The 23,278-nt window shown below is 48.4% G+C and overlaps 1 protein-coding gene across 4 annotated transcripts in view; it reads left to right on the top strand.

Moving 5' to 3' along the window:
- Positions 1-23,278, top strand: part of LOC125466604 (Golgi integral membrane protein 4-like) — a 78,835-nt gene that overhangs the window by 9,015 nt on the left and 46,542 nt on the right. For 3 of the 4 annotated variants that reach the window (XM_059655586.1, XM_059655587.1, XM_059655589.1), the window contains exons 2-3: positions 7,898-7,972; positions 18,003-18,052. In XM_059655586.1, the coding sequence (XP_059511569.1) occupies positions 7,898-7,972; positions 18,003-18,052 (125 nt within the window). The remainder of the gene's footprint in view (positions 1-7,897; positions 7,973-18,002; positions 18,053-23,278) is intronic. The other variant, XM_059655588.1, reaches the window with a different exon arrangement.

The following is a 23,278-nucleotide window of genomic DNA, read 5'->3' as shown; positions in this document are numbered from 1 at the left end:
CCACTGTTTGCCTAAGAATAGAATCCCTGCTGCCTGGAAACAGGTCATTCAACCCATTGAGTCCGCACTGACGCTCTGAAAAACATCCCACTCGGATCCACCACCTCCCCGCCCCACCCATCCCTGTAACCCTGCATTTCCCATGGCTATACCACCTAGCCTGCACATCTGTGGACACTATGGGCAATTTAGCATGGCTAATCTACCCTAACTTGCACATTTTTAGACAGTGGGAGGAAAGCCACACAGACACAGGGAGACTGTGCAAACTCCACACAGACAGTTGTCTGACGCTGGTAGTGGACCCAAGTGCCCGTGTCTGTGAGGCAACAGTGCTAAGCACTCAGATAACAAAGTATGAAGCTGGATGAACACAGCAGGCCAAGCAGCATCTCAGGAGCACAAAAGCTGACGTTTCGGGCCTAGACCCTTCTTCAGAGAGAGGGATGGGGAGAGGGTTCTGAAATAAATAGGGAGAGAAGGGGAGGTGGACCGAAGATAGATAGGGGAGAAGATAGGTGGAGAGGAGAGTATAGGTAGGGAGGGGATAGGTCAGTCCAGGGAGGATGGACAGGTCAAGGAGGCGAGATGAGGTTAGTAGGTAGGAAATGGAGGTGTGGCTTGAGGTGGGAGGAGGGGATAGGTGAGAGGAAGAACAGGTTAGGGAGGCGGGGACGAGCTGGGCTGGTTTTGGAATGCAGTGGGGGCAGGGGACGAGCTGGGCTGGTTTTGGAATGCAGTGGTGGGAGGGGACGAGCTGGGCTGGTTTTGGGATGCAGTGGGAGGAAGGGGAGATTTTGAAGCTTGTGAAGTCCACATTGATGCCATTGGGCTGCAGGCTTCCCAAGCGGAATATGAGTTGCTGTTTCTGCAACTTACGGGTGGCATCATTATGGCACTGCAGGAGGCCCATGATGGACATGTTGTCTAAAGAATGGGAGGGGGAGTTAAAATGGTTCACGACCGGGAGGTGCAGTTGTTTACTGCGAACCGAGCGGAGGTGTTCTGCAAATTGGTCCCCAAGCCTCCGCTTGGTTTCACCAAAGTAGAGGAAGCCACAACAGGTACAGTGGATGCAGTATACCACCTTGGCAGATATGCAGGTGAGCATCTGCTTGACGTGGAAAGGCATCTTGGGGCCTGGGATGGGGGTGAGGGAGGAGGTGTGGGGGCAAGTGTAGCACTTCCTGCGGTTGCAGGGGAAGGTGCCGGGTGTGGTGGGATTGGAGGGGAGTGTGGACCGAATAAGGGACTGAGCTACTGTGCCACCCTATTTCTATTAAATGTAAGTTTTTGGCCTGGTAACAAAATCAGTCAAGAAATACCTTGGCCTTGACTCCTGGCCGGTGTATGTGTGGTGTGAAAGAAACTGTGCTCAAGACTCTGAAATCTGATTTGCTTCCCCTTGAAAATCCTTTGGAAATGTGACTGCTTTTGCGACATGCATTGGATGGTGTAGGTGCCCTGAGAAAAAGACAAAGGGAGTGCTAATGGAGGGCAGATGTCAAGGAGAAAGATGTAAATTATGTGCCAGTGATAGGTGTGAAATGTCTAATCTGCTGAGAGCAAAGACAACAATGCATGGTTGATTGGGGGGAGGAAGGATGGGTATTGTAACAAAATGAAGTAATTGCTCTGAAGTTGCTGAACTGAAATGTTGAGTCCTACTGGTTGTAAAGTGCCTGAGTGGAAATTGGTATGTCCTTCCTCCAGATTTTTAAACAAAGAACAAAAAAAATTACAGCACAGGAACAGGCCCATCGGCCGTCTAAGCCTGCACCGACATGCTGCCCATCACAGCTAAAACCCCCTACCCTTCTGGGCATCGTATCCCTCTATTCCCATCCTATTCATGTATTTGTCAAGACAACTTTTAAAAGTCACTATCATAGCTGCTTCCATTACCTCCCCTGGCAGCGAGTTCCAGGCACCCACCACCCTCTGCCATTTAAGAAAAAGACTTGTTGTGCTTTGTTGGAACATTGCAAAATGCTAACCTGCAAGCAGAATGATTTATTGAAATTGCAAACGACTGGAATGGCGGCGGGGGAGTCATTTATCCAAACAGTGTTCTGCAAAGCAATCACCCAGCCTGCATTTGGTGCCAGAAATGTAAAGGAGGCTGCATTGTGAGCAACAGGTAAAGTAGATCAAACAGTGTATGGTGGAGGTTGCTTTTCAGACTGGAGACCTGTGACCAGTGGTGTGCCACAAGGATTGGTGCTGGGCCCACGGCTTTTTGTCATTTATATAAATGATGTGGATGTGAGCATGGAAGGTGTCATTAGTAAGTTTGCAGTTGACACCAAAATAGGAGGCATAGTGGCAATGAAGAAGGCTACCTCAGAGCACAACAAGATCTTGATCAGATGGGCCAATAGGCCAAGGAATGGCAGCTGGAGTTTAATTTAGATAAATATGAGGTGTTGCATTTCGGAAAGGCAAACCAGGTCTGGACTAGTACACTTAATGGTAAGGCCTTGGGGAGTGTGGCTGAACAACTAGACCTTGGGGTGCAGGTTCATTGTTTGTTGAAAGTAGAGTCACAGGTAGACAGGTGAGTGAAGAAGGTGTTTGGTATGCTTGCCTTTATTGGACAGTGCATTGAGTGTCGGAGTTGGGAGGTCATGTTGCAGCTGTACAGGACTTTGGTTAGGCCACTTTTGGGATACTGTGTGCACTGCTAGTCACCCTGCTATAGGAAGGATGTTGTGAAACTTGAAAGAGTTCAGAAAAGATTTACAAGGATGTTGCTGGGGTTGGAGGGTTTGAGCTATAGGGAGAGGTTGTATAGGCAGGGGCTATTTTCTGTGGCGTTTTGGAGGCTGCAGGGTAACCTTATAGAGGTTTATAAAATCGGGAGAGGGCATAGACGGTTAAATGGGAAAGGACGTTTTCCTCATGGTAAGGGAGTCCCAAACTAGAGGGCATAAGTTTAAGGTGAGAGGGGAAATATTTAAAAGGAATGCAAGGGGCAGCTTTTTCATACAGAAGGTGGTGCATGTATGGAATGAGCTGCTCGAGGAAGTGGTGGAGGCTGGTACAAATACAACATTTAGAAGGCATCTGGATGGGTACATGCAAAGGAAGGGTTTAGAAGGAGACAATAAGGGCTATAGATGTTGGAAGCCAGAGTTGTAGGTGTGAGGCTGGAACAGCACAGCAGGTAAGACAGCATCCAAGGAGCAGGTAAGTCAACTTTTGGGGCCGAAACTCTTCTACAGGACTGGCGAGGGGGTGGGGAGCTCAGGAATAAATAGAGGAAGGGGAGTGGGGCTGGGGGAGGGGTAGGAGAGGGGTGATAGGTGGATGCAGGTAGGGAGTTATTATGATTGGTCTGTATGAAGGGTGGAGCAGATGGTGAGAGGGAAGATGGCTAGGTTAGGTTAGATCAGGTCAGGAGGGGAGAGAGCTAGATATGGGATAAGGCTGGGGATGGATAGATTTTGAAGCTGCTGAAGTCAGTGTTGAGGCTACTTGGCGGTAAGCTCCTGAAGCGAAATATCAGGTGTTGTTCCTCCAGTTTACATTTGGCCTTACTCTGACAGTGGAGGAGGCCAAGGATGGACATATCACCAGGGGAATGGGAGGGGGAATAAAATGGATGGCAACCAGAAGGTTGGGTTGGTTGTTGCATGCAGAGCACAGATGCTCCACAAACTAGTCTCCAAGCCTGTGCTTGGTCTCCCCAATATTGAGGAGACCACATTGGGAGCAACGGATGCAATAGATGAGGTTGGATGAAGTGCAGTGAATCTCTGCCAGATCCAGAAGAATTGTTTTGGGCCTTGGATGGAGGTGAGAAGGGAGGTAGGGAGGCAGGTTTTATTTATTTCTGGTTCCCCCCCGCCCAGTCCTGATGAAAGGTTTTGGGCCAAAACGTTGACTTTCCTGCTCCTTGGATGCTGTCTGACCTGCTGTACTTTTCCATCCTCACACTCTAAACCCAAGGTTGAGAGGGAAATGGGCCAAATGCTGGCGATTGGGACTAGATTAATTTAGGATATCTGGTCGGCGTGGATGATCTCTATACTCTAAGTAACAACGTTGCTTCACTCAGAAGGTGTGTGTTGGGCTTTGGACAGTGTGGAGGGAGGAGAATTGGCAAATGTTGCTCTTTCTGCAATTGCATGGGAAGGTGCCATGAGTGAGGGTGGGGTGTAAGGTTTGGTGAGGAAGTGTTCGATGGGGAAAAAGTGGATCAGTGCATCACGGAGGGAACAGTCCTTGTGTAGTGCTGATTGCGGAGTGGAGGAAAGATGTTTTTGGAAGTGATACGAACAGCAGAGGAAGATCCTTTGAATACAGAGGTGTATGAAGTGAAGACAAGGGAATCCTATCAATGTTCACATTTCATGTTGGATTTTGCTTATGTCCTTTCAAATTCTCTTTTCTACCTGACTCTGCTGATCTTTAATCAGATGTCAATCATTCTGGTGTCTGCATCATGTATATTGGGCCTATTTAAATTGTTCCTGGACCAGTTCTTTCCAGGCAGTGGCAGAGCAGTGATTTATGAAGCTTTAATTTAAGCTTAAATAGCTGCATCCAATGCAATAAGCAGGAGGGATAATGTTGCCCATATTTCTTGTCTTGCCCAAATCAGGACCAATGCAAGAATGCCAAATTAGAAATGGTCACAACAATTAATGCCATAGGAGAAAATGTACGAATTGGTTGGTTAGTTGACTCCGATTGGCCAAGCAGTTGACACTGGGAAGGCGATGGGGAAATGAAGTCTTCCCAAAACTCCTGGGTAATTCAAACAAAGGTGCAAGGCTTGAATATGTTCCTATTGGTTAGTCCTTGAGTTTGAACGTATGTTGTCACAGCAAGGTTTCTTCAGCAATGTTCACATTCTGAACCGTCCAGCAACAAGTTGAGACATGTAATAACACTCATCCTAGTTTTAATTGGGTGCAGAGAAGGTTGAGAGAGGATGAGGAAAAGGTTGAAGAGTAAGTGGGTAGATAGCGAAGGAGCAAAAGTGCGAGGGAACAGTTTGGTTGCAGACTGTAATGTGCCAAGAATTGGGGTCAGAAATGAGTGAAATCATCGATAGGGCTGTATCTTAAGTTGAGAAAAAGTCTGACTTACCTGTATCAACCTACAGCTGGGATTTACTATCTGATGTATAATACAAACCTGTTTACCTCATTGGCCTTTATAATTAAATCTATTTATTGAAGAGTGACATTTGTGGGGGCTGGCGGTTAAACAACATCTTTGTTTATATGGCATCTTCGAAACAGAGTGACTTGTTCAGGTATTTCTGATGTTCAGTGATTCAGCAAGCTGTCGGGAGAGGCTGAATAGGCTGGGGCAATTTTCTCTGGAGCATCGGAGGCTGAAGGGTGACCTTATAAAATCATGGAAGGGGTGATGAGTCAAGATCTTTTTCCCAGAGTAAGTGAGTCCAAAACTAGAGGGCCATGGATTAAGGTGAGAGGGAAAAGATTTAAGGGGGACCTGAGGGGCAATTTTTTCATGCAGAGGGTGGCGCATGTATGGAATGAGGTGGCAGAGGAAGTGGAGTAAGCTGGTACAATTACAACATTTCAAAGGCATCTGGATGGGTTTATGAATGGGAAGGGTTTAGAAGGATATGGGCCAAATGCTGGCAAATGGGACTAGATTAATGTAGGATATCCGGTTGGGCTGAACGAGTTGGACGGAAGGGTCTGTTTCCATGCTGTACAGCTCTGACTCAACTAAAACTTGCAGCATTAATGAAAATTGGTCAGATTCTGAAACAGGGGTGTCCTGCCCTGTGGCACAATCCTTTGCTGTAACAAATTAATGAGCTTTGTCTTAGGGAGCTGAGTAAATTGGCAGCCACTCAGCTCCGATGCAAATTTTCTACTCTCAACATCAGTCTGCAGTGCTCTTTCCATCTTCTGTCTCTCCACTTATTTCACACTCCTGTTCCTCTTCTTTGTCTGACTCCCTTTCCCCCTCTGAAAGCTGTTTCCTCGCATTTTTGCTCCTTCGCTATCTACCCACTTACTCTTCAACCTATTCCTCATCCTCTCTCAACCTTTTCTGTTTCCTCATTCTCTCTGACTTTTTGTTCCCTACTCTTTCTCTCTCTCTTTCTCTCTCTCTCTCTCCCACTCTTTTTTTTTCTCTCCCACCCCCTCTCCCCCTTTCTCCATCCCTCGCTCTCTCTCTCTCTACCCCCCTCGCTCTCTCGTGCTCTCTCTTTACCCCCTTGCTTTCTTGCTCTCTGTCTCTCTCTACACCCCTCTCGTTCTCTCTCTCTCTCTCTCTCTCTCTACCCCCCTCGCTCTCTCTCTCTCGCTACCCCCTCGCTCGCTCGCTCTCTCTCTCTCTCTACCCCCTCGCTCTCTTTGTCTCTCTCTCTCTACCCCCTCACGCTCTCACACTCTTTCTCTCTCTGTAGCCCCTCGCTCTCTCCCTCCCTCGCGCTCTCTGCCTCCCTCACGCGCTCTCTCTCTCTCTCTACCCCCTTGCTCTCTCCCTCGCTCTCCCTCCCTCGCGCTGTCTCTCTCTCTCTCTCTCTCTACCCCTTCACGTGTGTGCGCTCCCTCTCTCTACCCCTTCACGCGCTCTCTCTCTCTCTCGCGCTCTCTCTCTCGCTCTCTCTCGCTCTCTCTCTCGCTCTCTCTCGCTCTCTCTCGCTCTCTCTCTCGCTCTCTCTCGCTCTCTCTCGCTCTCTCTCGCTCTCTCTCGCTCTCTCTCGCTCTCTCTCGCTCTCTCTCTCTCTCGCTCTCTCTCTCTCTCGCTCTCTCTCTCTCGCGCTCTCTCTCTCTCTCGCGCTCTCTCTCTCTCTCGCGCTCTCTCTCTCTCTCGCGCTCTCTCTCTCTCTCGCGCTCTCTCTCTCTCTCTCGCGCTCTCTCTCTCTCTCTCGCGCTCTCTCTCTCTCTCGCGCTCTCTCTCTCTCTCGCGCTCTCTCTCTCTCTCTCGCGCTCTCTCTCTCTCGCGCTCTCTCTCTCTCTCTCGCGCTCTCTCTCTCTCGCGCTCTCTCTCTCTCGCGCTCTCTCTCTCTCGCGCTCTCTCTCTCTCGCGCTCTCTCTCTCTCGCGCTCTCTCTCTCTCGCGCTCTCTCTCTCTCGCGCTCTCTCTCTCTCGCGCTCTCTCTCTCTCGCTGTCTCTCTCTATCCCCTCACTCTCTCTCTCTCTCTCTCTCTCTCTACCCCCTGGCGCGCTCTCTCTCTTTCCCACTCCACCCCTCCCCTCTCTTCCCCCCACCCACCTCTCTCTCCCGCCCCCCCATCCCCCTCGCCCCACCGCGCCGCGCCCCCGCCTGCTCTCTTCCCCCCTGCCTTCTCTCTCTCCCTCCCCCGCCTTCTGTGTGTCTCCTCTCCCATAACCTTTCCTTCCGCCCTTTCTACCCCTCATTACTTTCTCTCTTCTCTCACCTTCTGTCCACTCTCCTTATCTTTTCCTCTGCCCACCCTGTATCCACTGCCCACTCTCCATCTGCCCTACCAAGCTTTTCCCCTTTTTCCTCTTTCCCTCCCTATCTGTCTTCACCCTCTCCCGCTCCATCTTTGCTCCATCTTTGCCCACTCCATTTCTGCCCCTGTCATCTCCCATTCTACCCATCCATCTGAATTCCCATCTATTTCGTTCCCCTTCCCTCTCTCCATCCCCCCCACCCCTGTCCCTCCAAGCTCTCGCTCTCTCGCTCTCCTTCTCTCCTTCTCCTCTTTCTGACCTGAAACCATCCAGATGAGGGGAGTCCCATTGGCTCACTGTCTCCGCTCTGTCCCTTCCTCAGGAGCAAATGAGCCCGAGCTTTGAGGAGAGGAGGTTGTGATTGCTCAAGGTTCTGTGTGACTGCAGTTGGAGAAGTCAGCAATGGCCTCAGTGCAGAGTTCAGAGAGCTGACTGCAAATTCTGGCGTATGGCCAGTAACGTGTTTCTTTTTACAGTGGTGTACGAGCACAGATCGAGACTGGAACGCTCATTGCAGAAGGAACGAGGGGAGCACAAAAAGACAAAAGAAGGTTAGAATCTCCATCAGCTTTATTGTTTATTTCCCCGCAGGATCATGTCCCTTCCCTGGGTTAGATTTCCTCACCTGGTGAAGAACCCACTCACGCCTCCTCAGTTCAGCCAGGATTAATTCTGCGTGGACTTTTGGTGGCTCAGTGGTTAGCACTGCTGCCTCACAGCTCCAGGGACCTGGGTTCGATTCCACCCTTGGGTTACTGTGTGGAGTTTGAACATTCTCCCCGTGTCTGTGTAGGTTTCCTCCGGTTTCCTCCCACAGTCCAAAGATGTACAGGCTAGGTGGATTGGCCATGCTAAATTGCTCATAGTGTGCAGGGATGTGCAGGCTAGGCGGGTTCGTGGTATTTTCTAAAGAAGGGTCTAGGCCCGAACCATCAGCTTTCCTGCTGCTCTGATGCTGCTTGGCCTGCTGTGTTCATCCAGCTTCACACCGTGTTATCTCAAATTCTCCAGCATCTGCAGTTCCTATTATCTCTGGTTGTGGGAAATGTTGGGTTACAGAAGTGAGGTAGGGGAGTGGGGAGTGGGGTCTGGGTGGGTTGCCCTTCGGAGGGTCAGTGGTCCTTGATGGACCAAATGGCCTGCTTAAACACTTGTAGGGATTCTAAGATTTCTAAGAAGCAGCCTGCAGCATGCAGCCTGTTCAAAATGATACACGGAAAGCTCGAATTTTTGAGATGCTTTGAGAAAATTGTAGTCTGCCTGACTGATAGTTGTGTTAACCCCTGTGGCACTGAATTGCAGAGAAGGTTTCGGATCTATTTCTGGCCCATGTGCAGTTAACCAAAGCTAAGGTGCAAGTTCTTGCAAGCAAGAAGTTGGATTGAAGTGTGTCTACTTCAGTGCCAGGAGCGTCTGGAATAAAGTGGGTGAACTTGCAGCATGGGTTAGTACCTGGGACTTCGATGTTGTGGCCATTTCGGAGACATGGATAGAGCAGGGGCAGGAATGGTTGTTGCAGGTTCCGGGATTTAGATGTTTCCGTAAGAACAGAGAAGATGGTAAAAGGGGCGGAGGTGTGGCATTGTTGGTCAAGGACAGTATTACAGTTGCAGAAAGGATGTTTGGGGACTCGCCAACTGAGGTAGTATGGGCTGAGGTTAGAAACAGGAAAGGAGAGGCCACCCTGTTGGGAGTTTTCTATCAGCCTCCGAATAGTTCCAGAGATGTAGAGGAAAGGATAGCAAAGATGATTCTCGATAGGAGTGAGAGAGACAGGGTAGTTGTCATGGGGGACCTCAACTTTCCAAATATTGACAGGAAACACTATAGTTCAAGTACTATAGATGGGTCCGTTTTTGTCCAGTGTGTGCAGGAGGGCTTCCTTACACTGTATGTAGATAGGCCAACAAAGGGCGAAGCCACATGAGATTTGGTACTGGGTAATGAGCCCTGCCAGGTGTTAGATTTGGAAGTAGGTGAGCACTTTGGTGATAGCGATCACAATTCCGTTATGTTTACTTTAGTGATGGAAAGGGATAGGTGTATACCACTGGGCAAGAGTTATAGCTGGGGGAAAGGCATTTGCGATGAGATTAGGCAAGATTTAGGGAGCATAGGATGGGGAAGGAAACTGCAGGGGTGGGGATGGGCACATTAGAAATGTGGAGCTTGTTCAAGGAAAAACTCCTGTGTGTCCTAGATAAGTATGTACCTGTCAAGCAGGGAGGAAGCTGTAGAGTGCAGGAGCTGTGGTTTACGAAGGAGGTGGAATCTCTCTTCAAGAGGAACAAGGTGGCTTATGTTAGGATGAGATGTGAAGACTCGGGGCGCTTGAGGGCTACGCGGTAGCTAGGAAAGACCGAAAGAGAGAGCTCAGAAGAGCCAGGAGGAGATATGAGAAGTTGTTGGCGGATAGGATCAGGGTAAACCCTAAGGCTTTCTATAGGTATTTAAGGAATAAAAGAATGACGAGAGTAAGATTAGGGCCAATCAAGGATAGTAGTGGTAAGTTGTGTGTGGGGAAGCACTAAATGAATATTTTTCAACAGTATTCACTCTAGAAAATGATGATGTTGTCGAGGAGAATACTGACATACAGGCTACGAGACTAGGTGGGAGTGAGTTTCACACGGAAGAGGTATTAGAAATCCTACAGGGGGTGAAGATAGATAAGTTCCCTGGGCCGGATGGGATTTATCCTAGGATCCTCTGAGAAGCCAGGGAGGAGATTGCCAAGCCTTTGGCATTGATCTTTAACTCAGCATTGTCTACAGGAATAGTGCCAGATGACTGGAGGATAGCAAATGTGGTTCCCCTGTTCAAGAAGGGGAGTAGAGACAACCCTGGTAATTATAGACCAGTGAGCCTTACCTCAGTTGTTGGTAAAGTGTTGGAAAAGGTTGTAAGGGATAGGATTTATAATCATCTAGAAAAGAATAAATTGATTAGGGATAGTCAGCATGGTTTTGTGAAGGGAAGGTCGTGCCTCACAAACCTTATTGAGTTCTTTGAGAAGGTACCAAACAGGTAGATGAGAGTAAACCGGTTGATGTGGTGTATATGGATTTCAGCAAGGCGTTTGATAAGGTTCCCCACAGTAGGCTATTGTACAAAATCCGGAGGAATGGAATTGTGGGAGATATAGCAGTTTGGATCGGAAATTGGCTTGCAGAAAGAAATCAGAGGGTGGTAGTTGATGGGAAACGTTCATCCTGGAGACTAGTTACTAGTGGTGTACCGCAAGGGTCGGTGTTGGGTCCACTGCTGTTTGTCATTTTTATAAATGACCTGGATGAGGGCGTAGAAGAATGGGTTAGTAAATTTGCAGACGACACTAAGGTCGGTGGAGTTGTGGATAGTGACGAAGGATGTTGTAGGTTGCAGAGAGACATAGATAAGCTGCAGAGCTGGGCTGAGAGGTGGCAAATGGAGTTTAATGCAGACAAGTGTGAGGTGATGCACTTTGGCAGGAGTAACCGGAAGGCAAAGTACTGGGCTAATGGTAAGATTCTTGGTAGTGTAGATGAGCAGAGAGATCTCGGTGCCCATGTACACAGATCCTTGAAAGTTGCCACCCAGGTTGACAGGGCTGTTAAGAAGGCATAGAGTGTTTTAGCTTTTATTAATAGAGGGATCGAGTTCCGGAACCAAGAGGTTATGCTGCAGCTGTACAAAACTCTGGTGCGGTCGCACTTGGAGTATTGCGTACCGTTCAGGTCACCGCATTATAAGAAGGATGTGGAAGCTTTGGAAAGGGTGCAGAGGAGATTTACTAGGATGTTGCCTGGTATGGAGGGAAGGTCTTACGCGGAAAGGCTGAGGGACTTGAGGCTGTTTTCGTTAGAGAGAAGAAGGTTGAGAGGTGACTTAATTGAAACATATAAAATAATCAGAGGGTTAGATAGGCTCTCCCTATCCACCCTTTTTCCTAGGATGGTGACGGCGAGCATGAGGAGGCATAGCTTTAAATTGAGGGGTGAAAGATATAGGACAGATGTCAGAGGTGGTTTCTTTACTCTGAGAGTAGTAAGGGAATGGAACGCTTTGCCTGCAACAGCAGTAGATTTGCCAACTTTAGGTACATTTAAGTCGTCATTGGATAAGCATATGGACGTACATGGAATAGTGTAGGTTAGATGGGCTTGAGATTGGTATGACAGGTCGGCACAACATCGAGGGCCGAAGGGCCTGTACTGTGCTGTAATGTTCTATGTTCTAAATTATCCTGATTTATTATCCTGCGACTCCTACTGGGAATGTTTGAGGCAGTGGGAAATGTTGTTAACACTGGGTTCTCTCACTGGGTTGCAATGAGACACAGGTTCGCCAGCATAGTCTCTGCCTGGGCTACTGGGTCCCCAGGGTGAGGCCCGCTGAACTACTCCCTGTTAGTCAGTGCTGTAGGATGGAGAAGTAGTGCAGGCAGCCATTATCCCGTCGGCCGGATGAGAAGAACCTTGTTTTGGGTTTTTGGTGCAGCCAGAATGTATTTTTGTTGACATTCAGCTAATTATAGGATTAGAATACAGAACCGGAGACGTTTGTTATGTCTGCATTTGGGTGGGGTGTGTTTGACTTTAGGCAACAAAGGCAAGGCTGATCCTGGGTTCTGACATTAGGAGTAAACATTGAGCAGGTTTCCGGGTGAATGAGCTGTCACAGGTCAGTTCCATTCAGTTGTGCGACACTGCAATGTGGAATCATCTGGTGGACACACAAATGACCACAGCAAGAAAATGTCGAAAATTTAATTCACCCATATCCCCTCATTCAGGGAAATATTTCAACGAGGAAAATGGGAGCAGCAGATGCATGAGAATCATAGAATCTCGAGAGTGTAGAAGCAGGCCGTTCGGCCCATTGTGTCCACACGGGACCCTCCAAAGAATATCCCACCCACACCCGACCCATCCCATCCCATCCCGCATTTCCCATGGCTGACCCACTTAGCCTGTGCGTCCCTGGACACTATGGTACAACCCATCTAACCTGCACATCTTTGGACTGAGAGAGGAAACCCACACAGACACGGGGAAAATGTCCACACTCTGCACAGACATTTGTCCGAAGGTGGAATCGAACTGAGGACCGTGACGCTGTGAGGCAGCTGTGCTAACCACTGAGGCACTATGATACTATTTGGAGGCCATTCAATGCGCTCACTATCTCTGTAACCCTGAATTTCCCATGGCTAACCCACTTAGCCTGCGCACCCCTGGGCACAGTTGCCCCAGCGTGGAATTGAACCCAGATCCCATGATGGTATAAATTTTCCTCCAGGCCATACACATCCTGACTTGGAAGTAAGATAACCAAGTGTCAAGCTGGATGAACACAACAGGCCAAGCAGCATCTCAGGAGCACAAAAGCTGATGTTTCCGGCCTAGACCCTTCATCAGAGCTGGAGGGACAGCGAGAGCGAGAGCTCGCGGCCGGTGGTAACGGCGGTTAGTGTCTGACCTTGGGAGGGATGTGTCTGCGTTATATACATGCGTACACCGCCCCCCCCCTCAGTCGGGGGAAGAAACACATACACACTGACTGGAGTTCTAACAATGGCCACCAATATGAGGGTCAGACGTCCTCTTCCAGCAGTATCCAGGGCCCAACGTCCAGGGTTGTGCAGGAAGGGCTGACACTGGGACAGGTTTCGGAGCCCAGACCCCAGACATCAGACTAAGAGCAGCACAAGGGCCCGTTATTTTTGTCCCAGCTAGCATTCCATCTGATTTTATTTTTCCCTTCAGCGCAGACCCAAAGGTCTGTTTGAGGAGCGACCTCTGGAACTGAAATCAGTGCTGTAATCTGAGTCTGTACACTGGTCACCATGCCTGTGTGGAGCAGACTTGCAACTTAGAGGCTGCATTGGTCCCAGTCCTAGATGTGCCTTCAACACATGGAATGCAGCAGTTCAAGGCAACAACTCATTTCCTACTTCTTGAAGGAAATTAGGACTTGGCAATAAATGTTGGCCTAACCAGCAACACCCACATTCTCTGAATGTATTTTTGTTTTAAAAAGCATCATGTTATGTGATGTTTTACAGCAAGAGAGAATCAAAAGGCTTCTAAAAATATAGGCCACATAACCAACTCCTGGGTATGGTACATTTTAAATTTAGCCTGTTGTATTTCAGGTTTCACTGGCAGGCTTGATATGCAGAAGCTTCAGAAATTAGATCAGTTCAAAATCCAACACATCTTTCAAGGAGATGTTAGCAAGTTTAATTGTTAAAATTGTTTTTCACTGAATTATATCCAAACTTGAATTTCATTTGAGACAGTTTTCTTCCCACCTGTGTCCCGTTCATATCAACACAATTTACTGTAATTTCCTACTTTACTGATGTCTGCCAGTTTGGATTTGAAACTCTTTGTCAATGCCTTCGCTGAAGGAGTAAAGATGATTAAACAGCCAAAGCCACTGTACAGACTCCTGAGGAACACTACTCGTCATGCCTTCTTAGTTAGTTCCATCTCGCTCTCTCATAATTCCCTTCCCAAATGCTTCTCCTGTGAGTAGCAGACTATGTCTCTCACAGCTCCTCTTGGTAAGGAATCCCCAGGGCTTTGACAGTGTCTCTGTCCGTGTGTGTCTGATAACTGGTCAGTTCTGGCTCCTTGGCAAAGCTCTATTCTCCAGGTCACAAGGTTGCAGGTTCATGCTCCACTCTCAATACCTGAGTGCATTATCCAAATTGACATTTCACTGAGGAAATGCTGGAATATTGGAAATACCTACTTTCGGTTGGCACTTTAAATCGAAGTTCACCTTGCCATCATTGAAAGATCCTGTGGCACTATTTGAAAGTTCTCATAATGTTCTGACTGATGTTTAATCTTCGGTCAGCATCACTAAACAACCCATCTGATCCTTTATTTCATTGCTTGTTTGTGGGATCTTGCTGTGTTTAAATTGACTGCAGTGTTTCCTCACTGTGACCACACTACAAAGCTATTTCATTAGCTCTCGAGAGCTTTCTGCAATGACCAAAAGTTGTGAGTGGTGCTACATAAATGTAATCCTTTTCATTTTCCGTGCCAGCAGTTCCTGCACTGTGTCAATGTTTGAGGGGAACGTTCCATAAACATAAAAGTCTGAACTCCACAGTGTTTCCTTCCGTTTATTTTCTATGTCTCAGTTCGTGCATTAAATAATTGCCCACCCTTCCTGGTTGTCCCAAGTTGCACGAGACACAACGTATTGTCAACAAAGTACACATATTTATTTCCTGGAAAAGGAAATCCTCTGAAGATGTTGAACCAAGTTTTAGGGATCTTTGGTATTTCAGGTGGCAGATCTATTGGTTTAACTTCTTGCAACAGAAAGTTCTGGGATTAGGCAGCAGCCCAGTGCCACCTGAAAGGCAAATAGGGCACAATACTTGTGAGATCCCTTCTTCATGTTGCAGTGAAATGTAAACACCTCCAATCTGGGGCTGTAAGTAGATTCTGTAAGGAAGCCAGGATGTGCTTCTTTACCCACGGGCTGGTGAGAATATGTAGGTCTGTTTCACCACAAAAAGTGATTAAAGTGAATGGCATTCATGTACTGAAGAGGAAGCTTCAATAAATATGTGGGAGAAAGGAACAGAAGGTATGTTGATGATATTCAGTGATGTGGGTGGAACAGGAACATGTTTAACATAAATCCGAGTGTAGGTGCTTTGGGTCTCATGGCCTATTTCTGGCCTGTAGAGCCTAATAGGCTAGTCTTCAGGGAACTCGTGTGTTCACAACGACTACTCATGTTGCCTTTCTTTCATGTCTGCCTTACACTCTCATTCTGTACAACTGCCTTCCTTGTGAATTTACACCTCCCCATCCATGCTGTGTGCCACGTCTCCAATATGGATTGCAAATGTTGTGCCCTGGTTCAAGAAGGGCAGTAGGGATGACCGAGGTAATTATAGACCTGTGAGCCTTACATCGGTTGTAGGACAAATTTTGGAAGGATTATAAGAGATAGGATTTATAATCATCTAGCAAGCAACAATTTGATTGGAGATAGCATGGATTCGTCAAGGGCAGGTTGTGTCTCACAAACCTCAGAGTTTTTTGAGAGGGTGACTAAGCATGTGGATGAGGGAAGGGCAGTTGACGTGGTGCACACGGACTTCAGTAAAGCCTTTGATAAGGTTCCACATGGTAGGCTATTGGAGAAAATGCAGAGGCATGGGATTGAGGGAGATTTAGCAGTTTGGATTAGAAACTGGCTTTCTGTAAGAAAGCAACGAGTGGTGGTTGATGGAAAATATTCAGCCTGGAGTCCGGTTACCAGTGGTGTGCCTCAAGGATCTGTTTTGGGATCACTGCTGTTTGTCATTTTTATAAATGACTTGGACGCAGGCATAAGTGGATGCGTTAGTAAGTTTGCAGATGACACTAAAGTTGGTGGAGTGGTGGACAGTGTGGAAGAATGTTGCAGGTTGCAGGGAGACTTGGATAAACTGCAGAATTGGGCCGAAAGGTGGCAAATGGAGTTTAATACGGATAAATGTGAGGTGATTCATTTTGCGAGGAATAATAGGAAGGCAGAATACCGGGTCAGTGTAAAGATTCTTGGTAGTGTGGATGTGCAGAGGGATCTTGGTGTCCATGTACATAGATCCCTGAAAGTTGATAGTGCTGTTACAAAAGGCTTACGGTGTGTTAGGTTTTATTGGTAGAGGGATTGAGTTCCTGAGCCGTGATGTCATGCTGTAACTGTACAAAACGCTAGTGCGGCCTCATTTGGAATATTGCGTGCAGTTCTGGTCGCCCCATTACAGGAAGGATGTGGAAGCATTGGAAAAGGTGCAGAGGAGATTTACCAGGATGTTGCCTGGTCTGGAGCTATGAAGAAAGGCTAAGCGACATGGATTTGCTCTCATCAGAGAGAAGGAGGCTAAGAGAAGATTTAATAGAGACATACAAGATGATCAGAGGATTAGATAGGGTAGATAGTGAGAGTCTTTTTCTGAGGAGGATGACTTCAGCTTGTACAAGGGTCATAGCTACAAATTGAGGGGTGATAGATTTAAGACAGATGTCAGAGGCAGGTTCTTTACTCAGAGAGTGGTAATGGCATGGAACGCCTTGCCTGCCAATGTAGTCAACTCAGCCACATTAGGGGCATTTAAACATGGATAATGATGGGATAGTGTAGGGGGAAGGGCTTAGATTAGTTCAAAGGTTGGTGCAACATTGAGGGCCGAAGAGCCTGTTCTGCGCTGTATTGTTCTATGATAATGAGCCCAAATAAATGGTAGTGTTTATTGTGTACACAATGCTGATTGGGTCCCCATTTGGGCTTCCATTTCAGAGATTCCCACCATTAATGGCTGTGCCATCAGCTGCTTGGGTCCCTAACCTTCAGAATTCCCTCTGGAAATCTCACTGTTTCAGCCTCCTCCTTTCAGTTGCTCCTCAAAGCTGGCATCTGACCACCTTAATTCATCTTCATTTTCTCTTCTCTGACTGCAGACTATCAGTTTAATGAACATTAAAAATTGGTCACCTGTATTAACACCTTGCTCTTTTGCTCAATATCAGCTCTATTGTTTGAAAATACTCTGACCAAGCTCCATGGGTCACTTTACATAAAGATATCGAAGACAGGAGCAGGAGTAGGCCATTCAGCCTCTCTACTCTGCATGGCCATTCAATATGATTTTTTTTTTGCTTTATTCATTTATTGAAATGAGGGTGTTGCTGGCCAGGCAGCATTTACTGTCCACCCTTAATTGCCCAGAGGGCAGTTAAGAGTCAACTACATTGTCATGGGTCTGGAGTCACATGTAGGCCAGACTAGGTAAGGATGGCAGTTCCCTTCCGTAAAGGCCATTAGTGAACCAGATGGTTTTTCCTGACAATTGGCAGTGGATTCACAGTCATCATTAGAATCTTAATTCCAGATATTTATTGAATTTAAATTTCACCATCTACTGTAATGGGATTTGAACCTGCGACCCCAGAACATTATCCGGGTCTCTGAATGAACAGTCCAGCAATAATACCACTAGCCCATCACCTCATCCTGACTGATCATGGCATTCAACACCCAAATTGCACCCTCCCCCTATATCCCTTTAACCACAAGAGCTAAATCTACCTCCTTCTTGGAAACGCACAATGTTTTGGCCTCAACCACTTTGTGGCAATAAATTCCACAGGCTCAGCACTCTTTGGGTGAAGACATTTCTCCACATCTCAGTCCTGAAAGGTTTACCCCTTATCCTTAACCGATACACCTGGTCCTGGAATCCCACAGCATTGGGAACTTCTTTCTTGCACCTAACCTGCCTTTGTCCTGTTTGAACTGCGTAGGTTTTCTATGTTAAAGATGTTGTATAAATACAAGTTATTATAATAACTGTGGGAAGAGTGCTGGGAGGTACAGTCTTGGTGTTGGCAGTTTGAGCAATAGCTTCCTGTGAGATTATCCATTTGCATCTAATCTCAATCCCGCATCAGTCCTTTAAGATAGTGACTCAGTGTCAGAATATTGGTGACTGTCAGTGTAATATTTAGAATGTTCCAATGATCTTCCTGTGACAATTTAAATGTAAGTTCATCCTCATTTTCTCTTCCCTTTCTGCAGATTTTTTGGTTTATAAATTGGAAGCTCAAGAGTCATTGAACAAAGAGAAGGTCAGTGATAACAATATTCTATAATTCTTGAACAATGCAGCTTCTCATTCTAGAACTGATAACTTTATTATATTCAAACTTATACCATTTAAAGAGCTTTTAAAATACAAGCCCAGTTACCATAATATTTTCTCCTATGTTTTTATTCACTGTGATGTCTCGTGTTATGGAGTCATAAAGTCATACACCATGGTCCAACCTGTCCATGCCGACCATGTCCATAAACTAAATAAGTCTCACCCTGCCCACATATGGCCCATATCCTTCCAAATCTTTATTATCCAATTACTTATCCAAATGTCTATTAAACGTTATAACTGTACCCACACCCACCACTTCCTCTGGCAGTTCATTCCACACACTAACCACACTTGTGTAAAAAAAAAAGCTGTTCCTTTTTAAATTTTTGGCCTTTCACCTTCAAAATATGCCTCCTAGTTTTGAAATCCCCACTTCGGGGTGGGGGGGGGGGGGTGAGAAAATAAGTCTTTGCTACTCACCTTATCTATGCCCTTCCTGATTTTACAAACCTCTGTACGATCACCCCTCAACCTCCAACGCTCCAGTGAAAAAAGCCCCAGCCTAATTTCATAACTCGAACTCTCCATCCCTGGCAGCATCCTGGTAAATCTTTTCTGAACTCCCTCCATTTTTATGTAGATATTTTCTCATCAGTCTGTTCAAAGATGGTATGACAGACCTCTGGAGCAGATGGGATGTGAACTCCTGGCTCAGAGGTAGGGACACTAGCACTGCAAGAGAAAAGCCCTTAAAGACTCAGACATGTGCCATCTTGTATCCAGGCTGATGTCTGGCACTGAAGTGACATTGAGGTAATGTGACCTCTGACAGACCAAAAAAAAGCCATTGGCAAGTTTAGTGAGCTTTGGTTATTAAATGAAAGATTCTTCAAGCTTGATTGGTGCTGTTCTTGAACTGCTGTAGACAGTGTGAATGCTAATTTATATTTAAAGCTAATGCTCATGCTGCTGTGAGTGAGCTGAGGATTTTTTCACTGTATTGTGTTCTGTCCAATATTCGTTGTTCACTCCCAGCCCTTTTCTGAATAATGCAGTGTGTAATGGGAGGGACAAAGTGAGGCAGTTTGTGTATATTTGAACTGCGATTGAAATCCTGCCAAACTGCAGTACAAATCTGAGGTATTGCTGTGTTTCTTTTGAACTTGATCTGGCTTAGGCATTGTTCATACTGGCAGTATTTCTCACTGACTGGACTGGGTGTGCGGTTGAATGTTGAGCGATGGTGTAGGAGTGGCTGTGGACACATTGCTAAGCCTGAGCTCTACCCAACAGATACTGAGTGGTGCACTGAGCCCTTGTGTGCCCCTGAACTGAACGAGAAACTTTCAATCTCCATTCTGGGTGAACTGGCCCTTTGTCTTGCACTGACGGAGATTCTGATTTTTCAGGAGACTGCACACATGCAGTGATAATGGGAACTGCAGATGCTGGAGAATCCAAGACAACAAAATGTGAGGCTGGATGAACACAGCAGGCCAAGCAGCATCTCGGGAGCACAAAAGCTGACGTTTCGGGCCTAGACCCTTCATCAGAGAGGGGGATGGGGTGAGGGTTCTGGAATAAATAGGGAGAGAGGGGGAGGCGGACCGAAGAGGGGGAGAAAAGAAGATAGGTGGAGAGGAGAGTAGAGGTGGGGAGGTAGGGAGGGGATAGGTCAGTCCAGGGAAGACAGACAGGTCAAGGAGGTGGGATGAGGTTAGTAGGTAGATGGGGTTGGGAGGAAGGGATGGGTGAGAGGAAGAACAGGTTAGGGAGGCGGAGACAGGTTGGACTTGTTTTGGGATGCAGTGGGTGGAGGGGAAGGGCTGGGCTGGTTGTGTGGTGCATTGGGGGGAGGGGACGAACTGGGCTGGTTTAGGGATGCAGTTGGGGAAGGGGAGATTTTGAAACTGGTGAAGTCCACATTGACACCATTAGGCTGCAGGGTTCCCAGGTGGAATATGAGTTGCTGTTCCTGCAACCTTCGGGTGGCATCATTGTGGCACTGCAGGAGGCCCATGATGGACATGTCATCTAAAGAATGGGAGGGGGAGTGGAAATGGTTTGTGACTGGGAGGTGCAGTAGTTTGTTGCGAACTGAGCGGAGGTGTTCTGCAAAGCGGTCTCCAAGCCTCCGCTTATTTCCCCAATGTAGAGGAAGCCACACCGGGTACAGTGGATGCAGTATACCACATTGGCAGATGTGCAGGTGAATCTCTGCTTAAAGTGGAATGTCATCTTGGGGCCTGGGATAGGGGTGACGGGGAAGGTGTGGGGGCAAGTGTAGCATTTCCTGCGGTTGCAGGGGAAGGTGCCGGGTGTGGTGGGGTTGGAGGGCAGTGTGGAGCGAACAAGGGAGTCACGGAGAGAGTGGTCTCTCTGGAAAGCAGACAGGGGTGGGGATGGAAAAATGTCTTGGGTGGTGGGGTCGGATTATAGATGGCGGAAGTGTCGGAGGATGATGCGTTGTATCCGGAGGTTGGTGGGGTGGTGTGTGAGAACGAGGGTGATCCTCTTTGGGCGGTTGTGGCGGGGGCGGGGTGTGAGGGACGTGTTGCGGGAAATACGGGAGATGCGGTCGAGGGCGTTCTCGATCACAGTGGGAGGGGAAGTTGCGGTCCTTGAAGAACTTGGACATCTGGGATGTGCGGGAGTGGAATGTCTTGTCGTGGGAGCAGATGCGGCGGAGGCGGAGGAATTGGGAATAGGGGATGGAATTTTTGCAGGAGGGTGGGTGGGAGGAGGTGTATTCTAGGTAGCTGTGGGAGTCGGTGGGCTTGAAATGGACATCAGTTACAAGCTGGTTGCCTGAGATGGAGACTGAGAGGTCCAGGAAGGTGAGGGATGTGCTGGAGATGGCCCAGGTGAACTGAAGGTTGGGGTGGAAGGTGTTGGTGAAGTGGATGAACTGTTCGAGCTCCTCTGGGGAGCAGGAGGCGGCGCCGATACAGTCATCAATGTACCGGAGGAAGAGGTGGGGTTTGGGGCCTGTGTAGGTGCGGAAGAGGGACTGTTCCACGTAACCTACAAAGAGGCAGGCATAGCTGGGGCCCATGCGGGTGCCCATGGCCACCCGCTTAGTCTGTCCAGTCCCTATACACCTGCATTCCGCATGCAGATGGCCTCAAGGCCCTCCGCTTCTTCCTGTCCCGCAGGCCCAACCAGTCCCCCCTCCGCCGACACCCTCATCCGCCTAGCCGAACCCGTCCTCACCCTCAACAACTTCTCTTTTGACTCCTCCCACTTCCTACAGACTAAGGGGGTGGCCATGGGCACCTGCATGGGCCCCAGCTATGCCTGCCTCTTTGTAGGTTACGTGGAACAGTCCCTCTTCTGCACCTACACAGGTCCCAAACCCCACCTCTTCTTCCGGTACATTGATGACTGTATCGGCGCTGCCTCTAGCTCCCCAGAGGAGCTCGAACAGTTCATCCACTTCACCAACACCTTCCACCCCAACCTTCAGTTCACCTGGGCCATCTCCAGCACATCCCTCACCTTCCTGGACCTCTCAGTCTCCATCTCAGGCAACCAGCTTGTAACTGATGTCCATTTCAAGCCCACCGACTCCCACAGCTACCTAGAATACACCTCCTCCCACCCACCCTCCTGCAAAAATTCCATCCCCTATTCCCAATTCCTCCGCCTCCGCTGCATCTGCTCCCACGACGACATTCCACTCCCGCACATCCCAGATGTCCAAGTTCTTCAAGGACCGCAACTTTCCCCCCCACAGTGATCGAGAATGCCCTCGACCGCGTCTCCCGTATTTCCCGCAACACGTCCCTCACACCCCGCCCCTGCCACAACCGCCCAAAGAGGATCACCCTCGTTCTCACACACCACCCCACCAACCTCCGGATACAACGCATCATCCTCCGACACTTCCGCCATCTACAATCCGACCCCACCACCCAAGACATTTTTCCATCCCCACCCCTGTCTGCTTTCCGGAGAGACCACTCTCTCCGTGACTCCCTTGTTCGCTCCACACTGCCCTCCAACCCCACCACACCCGGCACCTTCCCCTGCAATCGCAGGAAATGCTACACTTGCCCCCCACACCTCCCACCTCACCCCTATCCCAGGCCCCAAGATGACATTCCACTTTAAGCAGAGATTCACCTGTACATCTGCCAATGTGGTATACTGCATCCACTGTACCCGGTGTGGCTTCCTCTACATTGGGGAAACCAAGCGGAGGCTTGGAGACCGCTTTGCAGAACACCTCCGCTCAGTTCGCAACAAACTACTGCACCTCCCAGTCGCAAACCATTTCCACTCCCCCTCCCAATCTTTAGATGACATGTCCATCATGGGTCTCCTGCAGTGCCACAATGATGCCACCCGAAGGTTGCAGGAACAGCAACTCATATTCCACCTGGGAACCCTGCAGCCCAATGGTATCAATGTGGACTTCACCAGTTTCAAAATCTCCCCTTCCCCTACTGCATCCCTAAACCAGCCCAGTTCGTCCCCTCCCCCCACTGCACCACACAACCAGCCCAGCCCTTCCCCTCCACCCACTGCATCCCAAAACAAGTCCAACCTGTCTCCGCCTCCCTAACCTGTTCTTCCTCTCACCCATCCCTTCCTCCCACCGCAAGCCGCACCCCCATCTACCTACTAACCTCATCCCACCTCCTTGACCTGTCTGTCTTCCCTGGACTGACCTATCCCCTCCCTACCTCCCCACCTATACTCTCTCCACCTATCTTCTTTACTCTCCATCTTCGGTCCGCCTCCCCCTCTCTCCCTATTTATTCCAGTTCCCTCTCCCCATCCCCCTCTCTGATGAAGGGTCTAGGCCCCGAAACGTCAGCTTTTGTGCTCCTGAGATGCTGCTGGGCCTGCTGTGTTCATCCAGCCTCACATTTTGTTGTCTTGCACACATGCAGTGCCTGGATTGTCTGTTCAGAGAAATAAAACAGTAAAACTTGGCAGCTGTACTACAGAGCCACTGCACCAGGAATCGAATCCAGACCTTCGAAGGGTGGAAATGTCTTGGGGATTCTTGCGGTTGGTCGATGGGTAACCACAAACCAAGGCAGTCAGGAACTGATACTGGGCTCAATGCTGCCTGTCCGAAGGTTGGCATAATTCCTCTGAGAGCAGAGGACTTCTCCTGGAGCTTGGCACCAACTCCTCCCTCCCTGTAGCCTGTTCCTCTAGCTCTCCCTGTTCCTTTGTGTTTCTCCACCAGTTT

This window comes from Stegostoma tigrinum, chromosome 28 (assembly GCF_030684315.1).
Source record: "Stegostoma tigrinum isolate sSteTig4 chromosome 28, sSteTig4.hap1, whole genome shotgun sequence".
Taxonomy (NCBI): domain Eukaryota; kingdom Metazoa; phylum Chordata; class Chondrichthyes; order Orectolobiformes; family Stegostomatidae; genus Stegostoma; species Stegostoma tigrinum.
Note: the sequence above shows the minus strand (reverse complement) of the source record. Positions and strands in the feature narration are given on the sequence as shown.